This window comes from Heloderma suspectum, chromosome 9 (genome assembly GCF_057233095.1).
Source record: "Heloderma suspectum isolate Gila_16-S chromosome 9, 16-S_ref, whole genome shotgun sequence".
Lineage (NCBI taxonomy): Eukaryota > Metazoa > Chordata > Lepidosauria > Squamata > Helodermatidae > Heloderma > Heloderma suspectum.
This window is the reverse complement of record NC_139466.1, coordinates 29,598,088-29,620,529: the sequence shown is the minus strand read 5'-3', so window position 1 is coordinate 29,620,529 and position 22,442 is coordinate 29,598,088. Positions and strand designations below refer to the sequence as shown.

The following is a 22,442-nucleotide window of genomic DNA, read 5'->3' as shown; positions in this document are numbered from 1 at the left end:
TCATAACCTCTCTACCATCCTGTGGTGTATATGTACATACACAGAGCCAAGACCATATCCTGAGAAATAATTTATTGATTATTATTAAAAACAGTATATATAGGCCGTCCTACAAGACTTCCTAAGGTGGCTCACAACAAGAAATAAAACTATTTAAAATTCAATAGCAATAAAAGTATAATTCAGCATAAAAACACAAGTCCGGAGATTAAAACCAGCTTAACGCTAAAATAGATTTAAATGTCTGGAGAAATTAAAAAAGGTCTTCACTTGGTATCAAAACTACAACTTAGGAACCAGGAGCATTCCAAAGCTGGGGTACCATCACCAAAAATGTCCTCTCTCCCATAGTCACTCATTTGTAGCTTACTCTCCTTTTCGCCAAGGAGCTCAAAACAGCATACCCCGCCCTACCATTTTATCCTCACAGCACCCCTGTGAGGCAGCTTAGGCTAAGAGATTGTGACTGGCCCAATTTCACCCACTGAGTTTGATGGCTGAGTGGCTAATTAAAACTAGGCCTCCCCCAGTCCTACCACTACACCACCCCAGCTTTTTGTATAGTTTACATGCAAGCCAGCATATCTTGTCACCTTCAACCTAGAAACGGAATTCTAGAACAACCAAACAATCTCTGCAATCTTCTGAGCAATTTTTGAAGTAGTTCTTGTATGAGTAAAAAAGTTGGAATATATTTGAGAATAGAGTACTAGATGATTTGTTAAGAGAAATGCCACTTTTAAATTAAATAAACCTTTTTCTATGGAAAATCATGGCATTTTACACTCCAACTTCACTTGGAGAAGTTGCTTCCACTGGGGGAAAAATGGATCTCTTCCCATTTAGTATATTTTGGCTCAGTACCAGCCTTGGCAGTCAGCATGGTTCAGTACACACCAAGGCCCACCTCTGACCAGAGAAGATGAGCCCAAGTCTGCTACTCCCTCTGGAAGCTATGACTAGGCTTAGTAACCAATTCAGAAACAATAATATATTGGCAATTTCCAATTAGGAGGGGTGCCTGGCCATTGTGCCCAGATGGGATCTGAGGCTAGCTGAGAGTGGATCATCTGGATTCTTCCTTTAGAATCATCATAGCGGAAGTAATCATAGCAACACTGTAAGTAAGAAGGGGACCCTACAAGAAGGGGCTGCACCTCACAGGGACTGGGAATGATGTTTTTCGCAAGATCCCCACAAACCTGATCAAGAGTGCTTTAAACCAATTTTAGTGGGGCAGGGGGCATAAGCCCAGAGCTAACTACTGAGCTAAGTATTACAGAGAAGAACACAAAGGACGAAGGAAGAGACAAGACACTGGAAGTGGATCCCAGTAAACTGCAGGTAAATACAGCCGGGAAACTGGTAAGGTACAACACCCATGGCCTCAGATGTCTATATACTGATGCACAGTATAGTCATAGTGTGGGAAACAAACAAGAAGGGGAAAGGAGTAGATCCAGGAAACTACAGACCAATCAACCTGACATCAATATCAAACAAAATTCTCAAAAAAATGATTAAGCAGTCAGTCTGTGAGCATCTAGATAATAACGAATGATTACTAGCAGTCAACATGGGATTGTCAGGAATAAGGCATGCCAGACCAACCTTATCTTCTGTTTTTGATAGAGGTACTAGTTTGATAGATCATGAGAATGCTGTGGACATAGTATATGTTGATTTCAGCAAGCATTTGACAAGGTTCCCCATGATTTCCTTGTTGACAAGATGGGGGTTGGATAATACTACAGTTAAATGGATCCATACTTGGTTAGCAACCATACTCAATGAATACTAATTAATGGTTCAGCATTCTCCTGGAGGAAGGTCTCATGTGGAGTGATCCAGGGCTCTGTCCTAGACCCTGTGGATTTTAATAAATGACTTGGATGACAGTGTACAGCATATCATCTGCAGATGACATGACGTTAGGAGGGATAGCTAACGCCATAGAAGACAGAATCAAGATTCAAAAAGAGCTAGAAAGCCTGGAACACGTGGCCAAATCTAACAAAATGAGATTCAACAGAGTCTTGCATGTAGGTACAAAAAATCTTGCATGTAGGTACAAAATACTGCTGCCAAGTCAGGGGAGACCTGACTTGGCAGCAGTACATGTGAAAAGGACCTAGGTGTCTTAGTGGGTTACAAGCTGAATATGAGCCAGCAGTGCTATATGGCAGCCAAGAAACCTAATGCAATCTTGGGCTCCATTAACAGAAGCATAGTGTCCAGATCATGAACCAGAGTAATATTTCCACTCTGGAACCAGAATAGTTCCACTCTGTTCTGCATTAGTCAGGTTGCATTTGGTGTACTGAGAACTGAGAAGTTGACACACATCCAGAGAAGAGCAACCAGGATGGTGAGGGGTCTGGAAACCAAGTCCTATGAGGAACAGGTGAAGGAGCTGGGTATGTTTAGCCTGGAGAAGGGGAGGTTGAGGGGAGACATGATAGCAGTCTTGAAATATCTGAAAGGCTGTCTTTCAGAAGATGGAGCAGATTTGTTCTCTGTTGCTCCAGAGGGCAGGACTAGAACCAACGGGTGTAAATTGCAGAGAAGCAGATTTTGGCTAAACATTAAGAGAAACTTCCTAACAATGAGGGCCTCAGGAGGTGGTGAATTCACCTTTATTGGAAGTATCCAAGCAGAGGTTGGATACTACCACCTGTAGTTGCTTTGAGCAGGGAGGCTGGCTAGATGATTTCCGAGATCCCTTCCAACTCTATGATTCTATCCCGACTTTTATTGAGGCAACAGATATTGTGGGGGTGGGGTGGACTTACCAAGGAAGACTGGTAAGTGGATGGGAAAGGTTGTTTATCTCCTTCTACACCAATTCTCCTGAGCAAATGCTTTCGAGCCTCAGCATTGGTATTACAAGGGACAGACAGTATTGGGAAACTTGCATTTGTGCTTTAACATCTAGTTTGGCCCTAAATCTGAGCAGTGTGTCTCTCCAAACAATGTGCACCATGCTTTGCCTACTGTCACCATCACTAATCGATTTGGATGACTTCAAAGCTTCAGAAATTAATTCCTTTTGAAAGAAGTTGTATATATTCACTGCCTTTTATATTACATTGCTAGCAAATCTGATTGCCCTAATAAGGCAGTCTCAAAAATGACTTAAAATTACCAAACATAGACAATGTCGAGTTCTCTTGTAAACCAAGTCCGCCATTTGATTATTCATTTCTACAAAAGTTTGATTTTGAAACGCTATAATAACAGTGAAGAACAAATTAAGTGGTTCTATCAATAAAAGAGCAAATCTCAAAAGCCTCTTGTATCTACTTGCTCATATAAGGCATTAAGCATTTACCTAAAATCAAATAACTATCTGCAGCTGTCATCCCAGTCCACCCTCAAGTAGTACCTGCTTATCCAAACTCTTATTTTCAGTTATTACTTTTTAAATGATTGATTTTATATACATGGGGTTGGATCCAGGACCTGTCTTCCATCCATGGACTGGCTCTGCTCATGAAAAGTGCCTCTACCTTATCTTTGGGAATCATTGCCTCTCCCTCATACTACAGCTCACCTCATTCAGCAGGTTCCTCTGACCACATATAACATTTTCAAGGGGCTGGAGAGGCTGCTGTGGGGAGCAGGGGTGGGAAAATCTGCTTCTGGCTGCCTAGTTGAACTTGCCCAAATCTGGATCCACACCATCCAATTTATCCAGGCAGAATTAGCAAGTAATCCCTTGTTACTAGTTTTGAAACTGTAAACCCACTGATATGTTAGCTCCCAATAAAGACACAGTTCCAGCAAACTGAAAAGTTAAGGCAAATCCTTGTCATCGGATGAACTAACAAGGGGCTAGTGAAAACCAATAGTAACATGGAAGACAGACAGCTCTGCAACATTAATTAAAAATATTTTCCTCCAGTAAAACCACCAGTGTAGATTTACACATAGTAACAAAATTCTGCATGCCGGAGACCAAATAATTACATAAAATCAAGATATTATCTGCAGCCAAACAAGTTCTAAATCTTGTTTTGGATGAACAGTTGTAAACATCCAGCATGACACTGCTTCATTACCTCTCTGTGAAATGAAAGAGCGCAATTTCAGTCTAAACACTCACTGCCACAGCTCTAATAGATTCCATGACGGACTACAAGTACACCACATTGATTTTAGAGAACATCTCGAAAGCTTGTCAGGCGTACTGAAATTTAAACTGGGAGCATGTAAAAATGAATGTTAGGTTGCAATTCTATGCACATACACTTGGGAGTATGTCCCATTGAAACTAATGGGGCTTACTTCCAAACAAACATGCATACAGTGTTTCATTGTTAATAATTTAACATGGCCTTAAAGTGCCACCAGTTTTCTAAAACAACACATACACCTAATACATATAGGTCAGGATCTAAGAATTGCATGTAGCATGCCCAAGGGAGCTAGTTGTAGCATTCTAGGCCAGGCTCCAAGAACCATACACTAACCATGGTTTCAGATCCAGGCTTGTTCCACAACTGGTAACCATAGTTTCCCATTCTGTCTCAACAGGGAAACTATGGTTCATTGGAAATTTCTGCATTTCATTGAGGCACACTGTGAAGGGATGAGAAGGGGCTGCATGCACTGGTAACAGGCCTGTTGATATCTCAGCTTATTAGGCTGAAATGTGTTTTTAGTCTCCATGTGGCAGTTGCTCTCCAGGATTTCACACACAGGTCTTTTGCATGTAAAATATGTGCTCTCCCCACCTGTGCTCTACAGGGAAATTCCTATATAAATATACAAGGAGAGAGCAATCCTATGGCCCCTAGACAGAGTCAGGGTGGCCATAGGATAGTTTGGAGTCCTGGATACGAGGACAGAGACAGTGCTCTGACCTCAGAAGTCCAAGCTCCCCTCCCCGCTAGCATGGACAGAACTATGCCAGCTGCCTCTCCAAGGTCACAAAAGCAACCTCAGAGGGAAAGGAAAGGGGCGTGCCAGTGGGTGGGGAGGGCTTACACTGTATCCCTAGGGCTCCCAGTCTCCATTCCTCCCCCTCAATGGCTCAGCTAGATGGGCTAAAACACCCATCTAGCTAAACTGCAGAGCAGGGGGCACAACAGAGGCAAAGATCACCTCCACCATGCCTCCTGCTCTGCACTGGATACTTGTAAGCCTCCAAGTTCAGAGGCTTACAAGTACCAAGGGCAGATCCAATAGGATTGCACCCTAAGTTCCCTTCTTCCTGTTAAAAATTGGTTTTGTTTCAATTTAAATTGTGGTGCAAGGAAGTTCCTTCATGTATAATCTGTGATTTGAGGCAGATGGGTTCTATGTAGAAATATGCATGTTTGATTACTGATATCAGTTTACCTTTTGATTTCAATTCCTCTTATTTCTAATAAAGGAACAGGATCAATGTCTAATATACTTCAATAAATATTAACTAGTTAAAAGAGAAAGCAAGTCTAGGATTTGAAGTTTTCCTTCATACATCTATGCAATCCTAGTAGGAGACAAGATTTATATTTGAAAAACATTATATGCTAGAATATAAATTAATTTTAAGCACTGAAATAATATAAATATCTATTTTACATGTCAGAAAGTATTTTTTTCAAAATACTTGTCACCAATCATAGTGGTCCCTGGCCCTTCATATATCTACATTATAACTTTCTGTATTCCAGTGGATTTCTAGAATTAACAAGATGAGAAACTGAGTTAATAAACCTATTTTCTTTCATGAATATGGGTATTAATCCATTTTGCTAAAAATCTAGCACTGCCATTATTAAAAGTTTGAGAACTTCCTAGATAATATTTACCATTTCTCTCCTTGCCTAGCAGTGGGCTTTCCTTTGGCATTTTATAGTTATCTCTAGCATACGTTTTTGCTTTTTTAATATTAGATTCAGCTAATCATTTTCAAGAGAATTACTCAAATAACTCTTGACAAGTTCATTGACAGTGTTATGAAGATTCATCCCTACTTGTGGCTCTTTATTACCCTGTTTAAACCATAGTTTTTCAGGAGTGCCTGTCTAAGGAGTTGAGAGGGCGATCACATTTCTTCCCTATGCTTCCTTTGACATACTGCAGGGTGTTGCTGTTATTAACACACAGTGGAAATCTGTAAGTAAATAACTATCTATTTGCCAATGTTGTGTTAATTTTGTTAAACCTGGTATTGTCCCAATTAAACTGCTCACCTCTAAGCCAATAAAAACAGCTAACATTGCCAGAACCACCTGACATCTACAGAAAAATTCAGATAACCCAAAGGATCGGTAATACTTAGAATTTCTGGAGCAGTTTCCATTGCCACCTTGGTTTCAGCAAACTTGTTTTTCAAAAGCTTGATAAAAGTAAGGTGGCTACCCTTTTCAGATAACTTAGTTCCACAGAATTCCCATCACTCTGCAATTTTATTATACAGGAAGAAACTAGAACAGCCAACTGTTGTCCAGTGATCATTTAAAGGTGGGGAAGAAAATATGGAACTTAAGTAGCAACCATAGAGCACTGTGCCCTTTTTCTGGCTACATCAACAGCAGAGGACTTTCAAGGGCATAGGCCTAATTTGCCTCTCATTACTTGAAATGGGCAAACCTGTCAAGTTCGATTTTTCTCAGGTTCCCATTTTTCCACTGCTAAATTTGTTCCGTCCCATTTCCACATTAGATTGCAGATGCTTTGTTTACTTCACATGAAATTCAGATATATTTTCGTGTGCATGTTTTAAAAAATCTGTATTTTGTGCACTCTTTCAAATATACACATTTTTTCAAGGAATTTTGTAAATTAAAGTGTTTGTGCAGTTTTCCAAATATACCCATTTTATAGTACCATTTCAAATCTATGCATTTTTGTGTACACTTTTTCAAATGCATGCAATTTTTTGCTAACTGCATTGCAAAATATGCAAAAGTATGGATATCAGCATCTAACTGCGATCTGCTTCATGTTCAAGTTTGGGAATTTGGTAAGTTCACACTGAAATGTGAACTGAAAGAAATTCTCACCCATCCCTACACATTGCTTGTTTAGGAAAGCTATTACTCACCCTGCTAATCCCCTGTAAACTATGGTGTTGCTATTTTCCTAGTGTTAGAACTCTCCAACTCTTTGCAAATCCAGCCATACCATCCCCAGCTTTAATGTTAGCAAATTTAGGTTTTGCAGATGTTCATTTAAATGCACTCAATGCCAGTAGTGTCCCTTTTTTTCCTTCCAGTGGAAGAAGTGGCAAACTGCTTTGGAACACCTTCCAACTATATAATACTGTATTATAAATCTGGAAAATAAGATATATAGAAGGTTGGATCCCACATAAACTAAGACTTGAAGGGGATTCTCACATAGCATGCTCATTGCTGAGTCATTTGCAACAGCACGGTAACTGGATTCTGCGAATGAACTATCCCCAGATCAAATATCACTTTTCATAGTACCTCAATGTAATAGATTTTGGTGGAGTTATTTCACACATTCACCTGCAAATCTTCATCCTGACTAATCAAGAAAAAGTGCACACATAAACCACCAGCCACAAACAATAATGGAAGTGTGAACGATGCACAATACCTGACCAGTCTCTACTTGAAATCAAGAGGCAAACTAATAAGAACAAGTTTATTTCCGTTCAAGAACTTTTCCTCACCTATCCAGAATCCCTTTAATTCAGCCCTAAAGTATTACAGTAACAAAAAAGCCAGATGAACTCTACCACTACAGCACGTAAGTAACCTTCCAAAAATGTAGTAATTGTTACTGGCTACAGACATATATCTGACATTACCAGTTATAGGAGGTTTGAAATCCTAACAATCTATGCACACACAGTACTCTTTGGAAAATACAGTTCCTTTGATGGGGATGTTTGCAAAAATGTTATTCTATGTTCAGTGAGTTGACAACCTAGGGGGAAAAAATCAAATAAAGACAATTGTAAAAAGCAACGGAAAGTATTGATTTCAGATGTATGATGAATATAGGGACCAAGCTGATAATCTAAGGATGCACTCTTCTTTCTCACCAATTCCACAATGAGAACACACACAAAAGAAGCATTGAGCTGGCAAAGCAACAGAAAGAGCAAGGTTCAATTCATATTCATGACAATATTTGCTGCCTCCAAATCCAACAGCATTGTCCTATGTAAACATTCCTTTTGTTATGGCTGAATAATTTCATCTCAGGTCACTATGTTATTCCAGCATTTGATTTCCTCATGAACTTCAAAGAGTGAAGCATTTTCCCATGTACAAATCTACTTTTCAGAAAGAATAAGAGAAAAGAAACTAAAAGTTTGAATGTGTGGGCCTAGTAATCTAATCTACAGAACTATTAACAAGATCTGAAAACAAACTGCACAAACTGCAATTTAAGTTATAATATAATTCTACATTAAAAAGAATTACCCTCACTCAGCATATATCCAGAATATTACAGGTGGAACAGTTTCTGTAACACTGCACACATATCAAACGCACCACTACTTAAAAAACTCCATTACTTATCTGTCCAAGAATGGATGTAGAAAGCATTACAGGTGATTCTTAATCTGTCCAAAGTTAACAAATACACTGTTACTGTCTTCAGTAGTTTCACAATTTACCATAGATGCTATCCAAGATTCCATTAGTATTTCCATATCATCTGCTAAACATAAAACTAGGAATTGGATCAACAAGCCCTTTTTATAGTGATGATCTTTTAAAGGCAACTTTAATTTCAAAAGCATCCTCAGCCCTTTTGATAGTAAGCAGAACCTGGACAACAGTAGTTCAATATATGACAATAACAGATACAAATGCGTAAGACATCATTCAATTTACATGTGAATCCCTGATTTTAAAACAATAGATTGTTTTAGATTACACACAAACACACACACACACATAAACACACACAGTGTGAAATGCCAGAACTCATACACAGCAGCTCCATATTTGTGGCTTCAGTGTAAAATAAAAGTGGTCTCCTTGAAACTGGCTGTTGGTGCCTTTCTATCAGCAAATGCATGAGCAGACAGGAGATTGAAGCTGGAATGGGGGAGAGGAAGCACTGAGGAAAGAGGCTTCATATAAGCATTAACATGTTAGAAGGCTTCTGGGAAAGGAATAGTTGAAAACACAGGATTCTTCAAAAGGGAGACAAGTCTCACCAAGAAGGCACAGTTACTAAGGAAGGCTCAGAATAAAGATACAGAGTGGCTGATAGTTTGACTTCTTTCCTGCTGCAAAGCCTTCCCACCAGTTCCACCGCCACTGTTTCTGCTTTCAGGGTAGAGCAGGCTACACAGAACACTGAGAGGGGCGAGTAAGGGGCAGCAGCATGAACACTTCGACCCACAGAGGTTTCTCCCCTCTCAACTGAGGGGCTGGCAAACAGCCCTGCTTGGCCGCCTGGTCCTCAACCCATTTACCATAATGTGCAGTTTGGCCACAAGTCCCACAGAGTTTAGTAGGGCTTACTCCTGAGTAAGCATGCATACGAGTGCAGCCTCATAAGACAGTAACTACCACCAGAACTGTGGCATACATATTAGCTTAAGTAGCCCTGTAATGTCTGAACAAAAACAAGCATGCCATCTTGCACACAGGTTCTTTAGAATAATGCTAAAATTAAGTCTTTGTTGCCAACTCAGCTACGTTATTTTTTAACAGTTCCAAGTATAAATACCAGTCTTCAGCACACTAGAGGTAACTGGATGTTTTTATTTAGATAACTAGTGTAATGTTATAATATTTTCCTAAATTACTAAGTCATATAGACCCTGATTAAGTATTCAATCGCTGAAATATTTCAAGTGTATACAGCTATAATAGAGAATTACACAGTAATTACAGTGCTTAAGAACAGCATTCTATGGACACACAAACCAAGAAAGTATAAAATGCTAAGACTACAATCCTGCACACAGTTAGGTTGCTTAAATCCCACTGACTTCAATCTATGCATGCTTACTTTGGCATTATATCCCACTGAATTCTGTAGGACTTGCTTCCAGGAAACAAAAGGATTGGACTGCATTTAAGACAGAAGACTAAACTGCCACCTTATTCTCTCATGTATATACAACATAAAAATACAACAATCTCTAACTGTACAGGAGTCCCTCTAAAAGAAGTGGACCATTAAAAAAACTAGTATGTTTAAAAAAACTAACTTGAATTACAGCCAAAGGCAAGTCTGACCAGTTTTCTGAAACAGTATTTAGATAAGATCTTTCATTAACATTGCATGCAAATTGGCATTTAAGCCATATATGTAATACTTCAGTTCAACTCTCATCTACCAGTTCCAGAAACATGAGGTCTAGTGCAAAGTATGACCTTGTTTATATTATTATCGCATAAATACTTCCATATCATATAGCACCCCATAGTAAAACATGATTATTTGCACAGTGTGAGTTTTCTGAACTCCATTTCCAGCAATAGCCATTTTAAGATTAGAGCTGCCAAATAAACTGACCAATATTTAAAGAAATTCTTTATGCTTATGTTTACCATGAAACTGCTGAGTCCCTTTTTTAAAAAAATGTCCCAACATTGTTATAACTGTCACTAACTGATGAATCGAGTATGTTTGTTTAATGAAAGTTCTGGTGGTATCTGGGACAGGGAAAAGAGTCAGTAGACAGACTACTACAATTAAGTCACCCAAAACAAAAGCCATTCTGATAAAAACTGTAACAGGCTATAAGTGGATATAGAAGATCCTGACACCAAATAGCATTTTCTAATATCCTGGCAATAACAACATACAATATAGAAACTGGGCATACAAACTTAGGGATGTCATAATACATACATTTTATCAAGTTCCATTCACCTGAACAACATCTTGCAGACTCTAACCTTGTACAAGTTGTTTTCCATAATAAATGAGCCCTTGGGAGGGCAAGAGATTTGTCACCTTTTCCTTGGCCTAGAAACAGTAACCACATAGGTTCTTGGATCCTCTAAGGACAAGTAAAGCCCAAAGTGCATGAGGCTTATAGAGATACAAAACACAGGAGGAGCTGAAAGATGGAATAACCGAAGATAGAACTTTTGAGCAGGAGCTGGAATCTTAAGTGATGCATGCGGCTTCTAAGCTTGGGCCAGGGCTCCAATACATGATGTAGCAGTCTTGCTGAACCTAAGCAGGTTTGGTCAGTGCCAGGATGGGAGACCACCTGGAGAACCCATGCACACTATCTTGTGCTCTATTAAAGAAAAGCAGGATATAAGTGTAACAAATGCGATAAAGTGTTATTTAAGGTGGTTGGTAGTAGCAAATCAGAACCATCTAGAAAACACCTTGACATCTTTTGAAAGAGTCCTCAGTAATCACTTATTTTTGTATTAAGCTTTACAGAATATCCCTTAAGTCCATTCCCAAATCAAGTGCTGCGCCTCTTATTTTTAAAATGGAATGTTAGCATCATCCAGTAGCTAGTTAAAGTAGCTAGGGCTAGTTAAAGGAGACATTTCAAGGGCAAAGCTAGGTACTCTTGAGTCCTGAAGTTCAAACAAGGGTTCTGGAATAGAAGGGTGAAGTGGACAATTCTTTTGGAAATTTTGGAGCCGGTGTGGTATAGTGGCTAGGGTGTTGGACTAGGAGTCAGGAGATCTGGGTTCTAGTCCCCACTCAGCCATGGAAGCTCACTGACTTTGGGCCAGTCACAAACTCTCAGCCCACCCCACCCCACAGGGTTGTTGTTGTGAGGATAATATGGATGAGGATTATGTATGCCACCTTGGGTTCCTTAAGGAGGAAAAAAGGTGGGATATAAATGTAATAAATAAATAATTCAGAGCTTTTCATAATTTAGTATACTGGAGGGAATGCACAGTAATTTACTTCAGCAATATATTCAGAGTAAAGTAGTTCAGCTTTGCAGGAGTACAAGCACTGAAGCGAACAGGAACAGTTTACGCCCCCACACACTGCACTGGTAGTGCATAAAACATTTTAATGTTGAATAAGAGAACTAGTTTATTGTTGGGGTATTTATTTATTTATAATATTTCTATACTGCTTTTCTAAGACCGACCAAGGCAGTTTACAAAAGATCCAAAGCATAAAGACCATAGCAAAGTCTAGAGTGAACTAATGCTGACTGAGAAAGTAGGTATGAACATACTCACATTAAGAACCCTGTTAAAGCAGTAGGTTACAGTAGGGCACAGCTTGTTGTGGCATCCATACCTGGGCAGCATGGCTTGAGACAGAAACAACCCTCAAAGAACCCTCAAAGAAACCACGGCCTGTTGTTTGATCACACAAACTGGGCAGAGAGGGTAGTATGTCTTTCTGTTCAGTTCCAAGAAATGGGAAGTCCTAAGAGTCAGGAAATAAGGTGGTACAGCACCTTGTTGTGGGGCCAGAGAGAAGTAGTAGTAATCAGGGTAGAGAATGGATGCATCAGTTCTTTGTGTTTGGGATTACCGAGCAAGGAATACTAAGAGAACAAAGCAAGAAGTGGTTGTTAATACAGGATAAAGTGGGAGCAGGGTATAAGAAAGTATGCATTTGTGGCATCTTGCAACAGTTCAGAACTGGGCTTATTCAGGACTTGGACCAAATCTGTCAAGGTAGGGAAAAGAGACAAACAAATGTGGACAGGGGCTGCCTTACAGGGGAACTCATCTGGTCAAAGTGCATTGGGGAAAATGTCACATTTGAGGAAGGAAGCAGTGGAGGAGTGAGGAGAGAAAAAGACAAGACTTTTAAAATTAAGTGATACTAAGGCGGGGGGGGGGTCGTCTTTGGGTGTCATCGGCTTCTATGTAGTTGAGGAAGAAGAGCCTGGGTTGAAGGAGGAGGAAGGGGAAGAGAGAAGATGGAAAACAGAAAGAACTGTTTTCTGCTTTGACTGCTAGATCATATCTCTTTCAAACTGCATGCTGCTGCTCTGAGAAGCCTGTGATTGAAAGGCAGCTTACACGTTGACTACATAAATAAATAAGGCAAGATCCTCCGTTCTCTTAAGGGAAGGACGAACAGGGGCAAGTAGGAGAACGGGGGCAGAGTTACTGAGGGAGGGGGTGTGCTAGGCGAGTCCTGCCTCAGCGGTCTGGATTTTCGGGGGGGGGGGGGGAGAGAGAGAGAGAGAGAGATGACAGCAAAAGTTCCGGGAGGAGGATTGACAGGCAGGGAGGGCAAGAAGGGCTGGCTGATACTTATTAGGGGAAGGTGAAAAAAAAAAAGGAAGGGGGAAGGAGAAGGCAAGCGAGCTGAAGGGCCAGGTGGAGTGGAGTGGAGTGGAGTGGGGGGGGGGCGACAGAGGGCACGCCGGGGAGGCCGCGCGGAGCGGGCGGCGGCGGATGCCACGGACTCCGCGCGCCCCTCATAGACCCCCCCCCACTCCTCAGATAGCCGCCGGTCTCCGCAGACCCACGAGGAGAAGAGCGCGAGAGGAGGAAGGGGGAAGAAGAGGAGGAGGAGGCAGGTACCCTCCCCGTCCCCTCAACCCCCCCACCACGCGCCCCCTCCTCCTTCTAACCGACCCCGCTCGCGCCGCCTCCCCCCCACTTCCCTCAGAAGCGTCGTTTTTACCTCAAGTTCTTCGCTTCCCGCCGCCGCCGCCGCCGCCCCCTCCCGCCGCCGCCTGCTGTTCCCTCACAAACCCAACCCGGGACTCCGCTCACCTCGCCGCCTGTGCCGCCGCCGCCGCCTCCCCCTCCGATCTCCATGAGGCCGGCTGCGGCGGGGAGAGGCGGCGGGGGAGGCGGAGGGCAGCAGGGCTCCGCTTCGGGCTCAGGCTGAGGCTCCTCCGCGCCCTCCGGCGGCGCGAAGGGCACCATGTCGCTGCCGCCGCCGCCGCTGCTGTCGTCGTCGTCGTCGCCCCGGCGGCGGTCGCCGCGCTGCTCCCCCCCGTCCTCGTCTCCTCCTCGTTCTCGCCCAGGCGGCGCCGCGGCGGGCAGGGACGGGGCAGCCGCTCATGCTCTTCCCCTCCCCTCTCTCTGAGGGGACGGGAAGGAGACGAAGAAGAGCCTCGCTCGCCGCTCGCCCTTCGCCTAGGCGGCGGCGGCGGCGGCCCCGGCGCCGCTCATGGCTCCCTCCAGCCTTTCCCGTCAGGGCTCGCCTGGCCCATGGAGGAGGAGGAGGAGGAGGAGGCGGCGGCGGCGGCGGCGCGGCTGCTCCTGCTGCCCGGCAAGCGGGGGCGGCTCCGCGTTACGCCGGCCTCCCCTCCTTCTCCTAACATGGCGGGAGGGGAGAAGGGGAGGAGGGGGCGGCGCCGACACAGCCGCGAGTGGCGGGGCGGGGAGCGGGCGGGAGACACTGATGTCAGGCCGGCGAGGAGAATCCCCCAGCGGGAGGGGGGGAGTTGCGAGCGCCATACGGGGTGGGGGGGTCGCAGAGCGGGAGGGGTGATAGCCAAGGAGGCGGGGAGGGCGAGGTGTGACGTCAGCGGTTGCGTGGGCTCGGAGAGGATGACGTTGTTGGTGATGACGTTGGCGCGCGCCTCTTTCCCGCCCTCTTCCACCCTTCGCCGCCGCCGCCGCCCCCCCCACCCCCACCAATCCAACCCAACCAAAAACAGGGCAATGTTCAAACGCGGGAGAAGATGCGGCTGCTGCTGCTGCAGCAGCAGCGATCCGGATTATTCTGCCGCTACGTAGTCTATTGGCCGTGAATGTAGAGGAGGCGCTGGCTTGGGTAAGGTGGGCAAGCGCTGGGGTGGCGAAAGTAAAATGCCGGCGGAAGAGGCTGGTTGCGGCGACACTTTAAAACTTGGCAGAGACTGAAGCGGACGGTAGCCCGCGGGAGCTGACGCCGCCGTGAGCGCACGATCCGAATCGTGTGTGCCTGCTCAGAAGTCATTGACTTCAGTGGGGTGTTAAGTCGTGTCCGACTCTTCGTGACCTGGCCTCCGCTCTCTCCCGGAGTGTGCTCAGGTTCATATTCATTGCATCGGTGATGCTATCTAGCCATCTCATCCTCTGCCGTACCCTTCTCCTTTTGCCTTCAATCTTTCCCAGTAAGCGTGTATGTAGCTTTGCAACCGTAAGGGTGCCATCCTGCTGTGTATGTTTAGGCAGGAAAAAGTCCTACAACTCCCAGCATTCCCCAGCCAGCTATGGGGTTGTAGGACTTTTTTGTCTAATCATGCTTAGGGTTGTGTTCTAAATCTCTTAGGCTGCAACCCTAAACACACTTTCCTAGGGAGTAATCTCCATTGACTACAACTGGACATGCTTTGGAGAAAACACTGCACTGTTAAAAGTGCCACAAGAGTGGTGATTTGGTTTTGGTTTTTAACTGCAAGGGACTTAACATAATTTATCTGAAATAAAATGATGGGTGGAGAGAGAGAGAGCGGATGGACTGACTGACTGACTGACTGAAGGATGGATGGGTGGAAGGAAGGAAGGAAGGAAGGTGCAAAGTTGTAACCTGTTTCCATGTCAGGTTACTCAGCATGTGCAAATTACAAAACATAAGAAACTGCCTCTAAGTATATTCAGAGTGCCTTTCTTCCATAGTAAGGCCTATATACTTGGCTATGGTTACAAAGGTGTGCACTGCATAAGGCACTGGGCCCGCCACTGTGTTCAGTTTTTACCACATCATAACATCCCATACTTCCATAAACTCCTGAAAGGAAATGTAATGTTTCAAAACCAAATCCTATACATCACTGCAGATATGCACAGGCTAAGCACCACCTAGATAGCTGGGTAAATAATACTACTTAGTATTTATATAGTGCTTTTCCTGAATGCTGAAAGCACTTCACATATATTCTGACAGTTATTGTTAGAATATCTCTGTCAGGTTGACTACTATTTGTACCACTTTAACATTGCGCATGGGGGTGGGGGCAGGGAGGCTGAGGGTTAAAGGTAGTAGTGGCTCACAGCATATTTTACTATGTTATGGCTACAATCCTATGCACACTTAGTGGGAGCCCCCCACTTAACCTGATAAGATTTACTTCTGAATACACATGAGAATCAGGCTGTATATTGATGCCCCTTGGGAAAAATGCCCCCTCCACCTATAGGAGTAAAGAAATACTAATTGGTTAGAGGAAGCAACATCCAAACAGTGTTGAATGTTGTGGCTTCTCATTTTATAAATGAAGCTCTGGAATGGTATGGAAATGTAGTTCAGAGTAGTGTTAGCAACTCACTTGATCCTCCTGTCCTCCACACAAACACACATTGTAGTTTAATGTCAAAAGAGAAAATAACTCATAGTTGAAAGTGGAATGAGTGCACAGAGTCCAGTGGATGGCACACTTTGTTTATGAATTTCGGAGACGTCTGTTTCAAAATGTGAACTCACAAGAAACACATCTTTTTGCACTGACATACAGCAAAATCTGATATATTATAAAACATACCATGTCAGTCTAGTTCTCAGAGTGTATAATATTTCAAAATGTTCAGAACTCTGAATACATTAGCAAACTTGCAGGACACAGTACCAAAGTGGAAAAACTAGCATTCTTCCATTCCAATAGGCATATGAGGAGAAAATGCTCCAGTATTAATGTGAAAATGCAGTATAAACCTGCAATTTGTGCACACAGAATCATAGGACTGGAAGGGGCCTACAAGACCATCTAGGGCAGCCCCCTGCTCAATGCAGGAAGCCTGATTCCCAGGTGGTCTCCCATCCAAGTACTAACCAGGGCTGACCCTGCTTAGCTTCCAAGATCAGATGAGATCAGGCACATCCAGCCCTTTGCTCACTATAATAGAAAGCAAATAGCCTTCCCCAACCTGTGCCTTCCAGATGTGTTGGACTACAACTCCTATCATCTCCAGCCAACAGGGATATTGGCTATGCTAGCTGTGGATGATGTAGTCTGATACATCTGGAAGCTGAGGAAGGCCGTTGGAGAGATTCCCCAGTGCAGCTTGAAATGCAGCTTGAAAGAGAGAATCACAGCAGTATCATAATTGACAGGAAAACAGGATCTACTCCCTAAAATGTGACAGACTGGCAACGGAAAGTCAGGGCACTTGAAAGGCAATATTAATAGTGCTAGCCTATAGTTATAAAGATGCCTTTCCATGGTTTTGAAAGCTGATCAAACAAATATATCTGAATCTTTGTACAGTAAAGTGTACCTGCAGTTTTAATCTGGACAATAACTGTGCCCTGGATATAAACAGTTTTGAAAATATTGTTCTGTAGCATAACCAACACATGCATTCCCAGCTTTTTCTTGAATATCTTCAAGGAAAGAGATTCCACAATCTCCCTAAAAATCTCCATTGCTTAACAGTCCATATACACCATGTAAATGTTACATATAATAATAACCACTTCGGGAAGGAGTGATTTAGAGTGAAGAATCAGCAGGGAGGGGATACATAACCCTTTCATTTGACCCACTATCTCTTTGTTCTAAATTCCCATGGCACTGGGGAATTTAAAATGTGGGGTTCAAAAGGTATTCTTGTTGCAAACACATGTTTGGAACCCTAAGCAGGTGTCAGAGGAAAGCACCTCAAAGGATGACTGGCCTGGGGTTGAGAGGCAATGAGTAGGGAAAGTACCAGTGATTCTTAACTGGGGTCACATGCCCCCCCCCCCGGCGGGGGCATTTACAAATCTTGGTTGGGCATTCAGAACTTGGGGCAGGGGGGATATGGAATTTTAGGCGGCCTTTTCTAACCTCGTACAATGGCTTTTGACAGCCAGTGGAGGACTTTTGTAGTTTACTACCATCTAAAAGCAATTACATGATCAGTTGCCCAGTCTTTTTTTCTTGTTATGCTCCCCTTCATGGCCCTGTCTGAACCCCGTCCCCAGTTCCACCGCACCACAATAACCATCACCACCACTATATTCCTTCTTTCATTTCCCAGTCCCAGTATTACTTATCTGCTGCCTCTGCTAGACTCTAAACTGGATGGGTAGCTGGCAGTCCTTTGGCTTGGGAGGCATTAGGACACGACTTAACAACTGAACAACAATACTTGATGGGCAGTAGTGGAATAAAAGTTAAGAACCACTGGGTTAAGTGCTCCCTTCTTCCCCTCACTGTTTCTCCACTTTATATTATTCTTCCCACAGTGGCCTGCCTGCCTGCCTGCCTGCCTGCCTGCCTGCCTGCCTTTCTTTCTTTCTTTCTTTCTTTCTTTCTTTCTTTCTTTCAGAAAGGAGCCACTGAGGTTTCATTACACACATTTGACTATAATGGTTTAGTTATGTCTTAAAAACTTCTAATGTTTCATATTCATTGTTTCTTTTCCGATCCCCAGTGAACAGGGCAGACCATTTCTGCTCCCATTTCTTTCTGACATTCCTTGAGTAATTGACAGGCTGTCAACCTGCCTTCCTCCCTGCTTAATCTTCCTCACTTCAGCCTTTCCACATACTATTGTTCTCCCAGCCCTTAGCCATCACATTTATCCTCTCTCTCTCTCTCTCTCTCTCTCTCTCTCATATCTCTTAGGTAAACATACCTAATATCTTCACCTTTCTAGGTGTGATTTATCCTCTAGAGACCACTGGTCTAACGATTGGGTCAGGAACCACAAGCAGATGGGGCATATCTGTGGTACCACATTTCCTTTTTTGTTTTTTTTAAGGGAAGTGGAAAGATAGGTTGGGAAAGAAGTTGAAAAAATACTGATTCAGTAATCTTATGCTACTTGCACTGGCTTCCTCAATCACACACACCCACACACACCCACACAAAACCCTGGGAAGTGTATTTTAATCCACACACACCTGCTAAGAATTCTGTTAGAGATTGCTAGCCCTTGCCCTAAATTACAATCCCAAGGTTCCCTAGCAAGAAGGACTGACTGCACTGTACCTACTCCCTACCAAAAGAAAGAGGAAAAAAAACAACAACAGAGAGGGAGAGTGTGAGGGACATAAACATTTTTTAAAAAATACATCCCATATTGCAGGTTTGTCCTAGGTTTGAAAAGGCTGAAGTCTACTGCTTGACACTCTGTATAACCCTCATAAATCTATTCTTGAACCAAGATGCCCCAAACTGACTGCTGTATACCAGGCAAGTTTGCCTTAGGAGGCATGAAAATGTAAGCAATGTAGAACAGTAATAGAGATGTGTATTTGCCAAAGATGTGCATTTTGCAGATTTTTGCAGCCTGAGCATTCACCTACTCCAGAAGTTATGGTCTCTTGTTAGCCATCCCATATTACATTTGTATGCATCTATGGATGTGTGCATGCAACCATGACTTCACAGAGTAACATGATAAGGGCCTCAAGATGAAAATCCCCACTTGTTTTGATTCAAGCATGGCTTTGCTTCAGCAAAATTTTAGCACCATTCCTGTGATTAATTCTCTCTCCCACCATTTCCTGTGTCACAGCAGTGGAAGCAGGCACTGCAGTCACTTGTTTGGGCAGCATCTGGCTTTGGCTTCTTCGTAGGAGCTAAAAGGTGTAGGCGAGGCAATGTTCCTTCCTCCCTCCCATGCCATTTCCTTGCAACCATCCATGCCCAGTGACCTTAAAAAGTTGTGTAAGGGTGACTAGCTAGAAACTCCTACCAGGGAGATACTGTTTAGGACAGGTTTGCACAAACACCACATTAAAGATCATGTTTGTGTTGTTCCACACTACACTCAAAAATGCATTTGGCTTTGGCATTTGTGATACTTGCTCCCCACTACACACATGAGTTTTTATGCAAAGCATTTCTTTCTACCCTCCAGTATTTCCCAAATGAAAATGAGGACACAGTTCCATGCTTATAATACCCTTACCCTATCGGCAAGGATCACTGACTCAGTGCATCTCCCTCTCACCCCCTCCCCCATTATTATTAGGGCTGCAGTGTTTAATTAAATAGATTAATCTATTAAAATAGTTAATCAACTAAAAATTATCCCGGTTAATTGAGAAGCAGATTTTTAATTCCCATTCTCACACACACACACACACACACACACACTATTTTTAGTATAGGTAATTATAAATGCTGAAGATGGCAAGCACCATCTTAAAAGAAGCATCCACCTTTTCTCTCACACAGGAGGAATTGTCTTTTAAGATGATGACTGCTATGACTCATATGTGCATTTTTTTTAAGTAAGTATGCTGCTGGTTTCAGAAATGTAATTTTTAATACTTATGCAAATGTAAACAATAGGTTAATTGAATTATCAACTAAAGCTCATATGATGAATTGACCAACAGCACAATCACATACATGCTTATTCAGATGTAAGTCACACTGAGTGCAATGGGGTTTAGTCACAGGAAAGTGGATAAAGAATGCATTGCCAAATTTCTTTAATCTTTTACAGCAGTGTTGTTTTGTTATTTTGTTGTTGTTGTTCAGTTGATTACATAAATTTGTTATTAGTATTGTACGCCGCCTAGAGTGGCCAGGTAGCCAGTCAGATGGGCGGCTGATAAATCAAATCAATCAAATAAATACATAATCAGGCCTTCCTCAGCCTGTTGTACTGGATTTATTTATTTAGTTTTACATTTTTATCCCACCTTTTTTCTTCCAAGGAATCCAAGGCAGTTTATATTAGCCTCCTCTTCTCCGTTTTATCCTGAAAACAACCCTGTGAGGTAGATTTGGCTGAGAGTCAGTGACTGGCCCAAAGTCACCCACTGAGTTTCATGGACAAGTAGGGATTTGAACCCAAATCTCCCAGTCCCAGTCCAACACTATAGCTGCTACGCCAGACTGGCTCTTAGTATTTATTTACCCTACAATAAAGTAGCTGGTTCTGCACTGGCTTACGAAGCAAGGCATATGAGAAAACTGACAATAACAATTGCCTTAAAAATACAAATCTTTCATAGAATACTTCATCCCACAATGGATCTGGTTGTACATATTATGGAATGGGTGCCAATCAAAGATATCCAACAATATTTATTAGCTGAACGGGTGGTTGTGGAATGAGGAAGGTCAGCTAGTTCCGTCTTGTGTGCTATACTCACTAATATCATTTTTTTAAAAGGCATCCTCAAAACCTCCCAAAAGGTCATAAGAGGAACCATGAAACAGGGACTATTCCTGAACGACTGAACAACAAAAGGAGCATAAGTGCTTCTGGTAACTATAACAGTAACATACCTCCAAATTTCATGGAAATGTTGCCCTTTCAGATTGGTTCTTCCAGTGCAAAATTTGAGGGTGTCTTCATGTCTTTGTTTTCATTTGGCATTGCTTACAACTTTTAGAGCATCACAGAAGACACTAGCAAGTGAAGCAACAACAAGGCACTGCATGGGCCTGTCAATTTCCCCGCTTTTCTTTCTGTAACATTGGCAAGAATGATGGAACAATCTGGTGCGCCACATGGTTCAGGAAAGGATTCTTTCTCTGTCTTTGTTCAAAGTCAGCGATCACATTTGTGTATCTGGGTACAAGCTACAGGCTGTTGTAGAGTTGTTTTATCTGAATTTGTTGGAAAGGACTACATGTTTTATTCAACTAACCATAATACATTGTAACACAGCTATATGATTCCAAAAGAAGTGAATATTGTCAGTGTTAAGAAAGATGCACACATGTAGCCATATCATGAACAACAAGATCTGTCTTTTGGTGTCATTGTCAAAAGCCTAGAAATTTGGATTCATTGTTTCATAAGAAGACCTCTACCCAAGCAGCCTTTGAAATGGCCTATGGCTGATAACAATAAAACAACCTAGAATAATCCAAAACCAGTTTATATGCAGGTTATGGGACTTGGGAGCACACTTATTATCTCTTCAGAAGAGCATCTAGAAGTCTGCTTTGGTAGGCTCTTTTCTGTCCTGCTACCAATATTATGCCTTTCTAGTACTGATTAGGTCATTTTACTTTCCCAAGAGACTCGTTAATCATCTTTTATATTTCCTTCATCTTCATGATAGTCATGCCAGTCTGCATGATGCATGTTCAAATGTTAGCTTTCTTATGTTCTTATCACCCTCACAACTTTCTAGAATGGAGGAATCTGTGCTGCTCATAGAAGAGAAATATTTTTTTCTATCTGCAACGTCTTTGAACATATAAGTTCAAATAATATTGAGTCAGACCACTGTCCCATCTAATCCAACATTATCGACTCTGGCAGCAGTTTGCCAGCGTCTTAGGCAGAGAACTTTCCCACCCCTACTATCTGAGCTCCTTTTTAACTGGAGATCTTGTACATGCAAAATTTGTATGTAACAGGATGAATGATTAGTCTGGATAAAGAAAACCTTTTACCTGTTGTGGAAAAAAAAATGAAACAGGAATGAAACATGGAAAACATTGTTGGACAGGAAGAATAGAAGATTGCTTTCTAAATGTGTCAATAGCTACCCATATATCACCTTCTACGTTCGCAATTTTAGCTCACCTAAGACAGCTTTACTGACATTTGTTTTCCAAACCAGCATCTAAAGCAGGTTTACATTTTTTCCAGCACAATACTCTTTTCAATGGTCTGTGCTCTTCTTTACCATCAGGACATTGAGCAACCAAACTGGTATGTTGTGCCACCCCAAGCATCAAAATATAGCAATGACCACTTTTT

The 22,442-nt window shown here is 42.5% G+C and overlaps 1 protein-coding gene and 1 long non-coding RNA gene across 3 annotated transcripts in view; one reads left to right on the top strand and one right to left on the bottom strand.

Annotated features, from left to right (window-relative positions):
- The window catches only part of RPS6KA6 (ribosomal protein S6 kinase A6), a 68,039-nt gene extending 53,755 nt beyond the window's left edge, over positions 1–14,284 (bottom strand). Inside the window, exon 1 of one of the 2 annotated variants that reach the window (XM_084814032.1) lies at positions 13,617–14,284. In XM_084814032.1, coding sequence (XP_084670158.1) covers positions 13,617–13,772 — 156 coding nt within the window. In that variant the 5' untranslated portion in view covers positions 13,773–14,284. Of the gene's footprint in view, positions 1–13,524 lie in introns of both variants that reach the window. The other variant, XM_084814033.1, reaches the window with a different exon arrangement.
- Positions 14,285–14,490: 206 nt separating this feature from the next.
- The window catches only part of LOC146338554 (uncharacterized), a 32,007-nt gene continuing 24,055 nt past the window's right edge, over positions 14,491–22,442 (top strand). The window contains exon 1 of the long non-coding RNA XR_014784838.1: positions 14,491–14,628. This is a non-coding gene — a long non-coding RNA (uncharacterized LOC146338554). The remainder of the gene's footprint in view (positions 14,629–22,442) is intronic.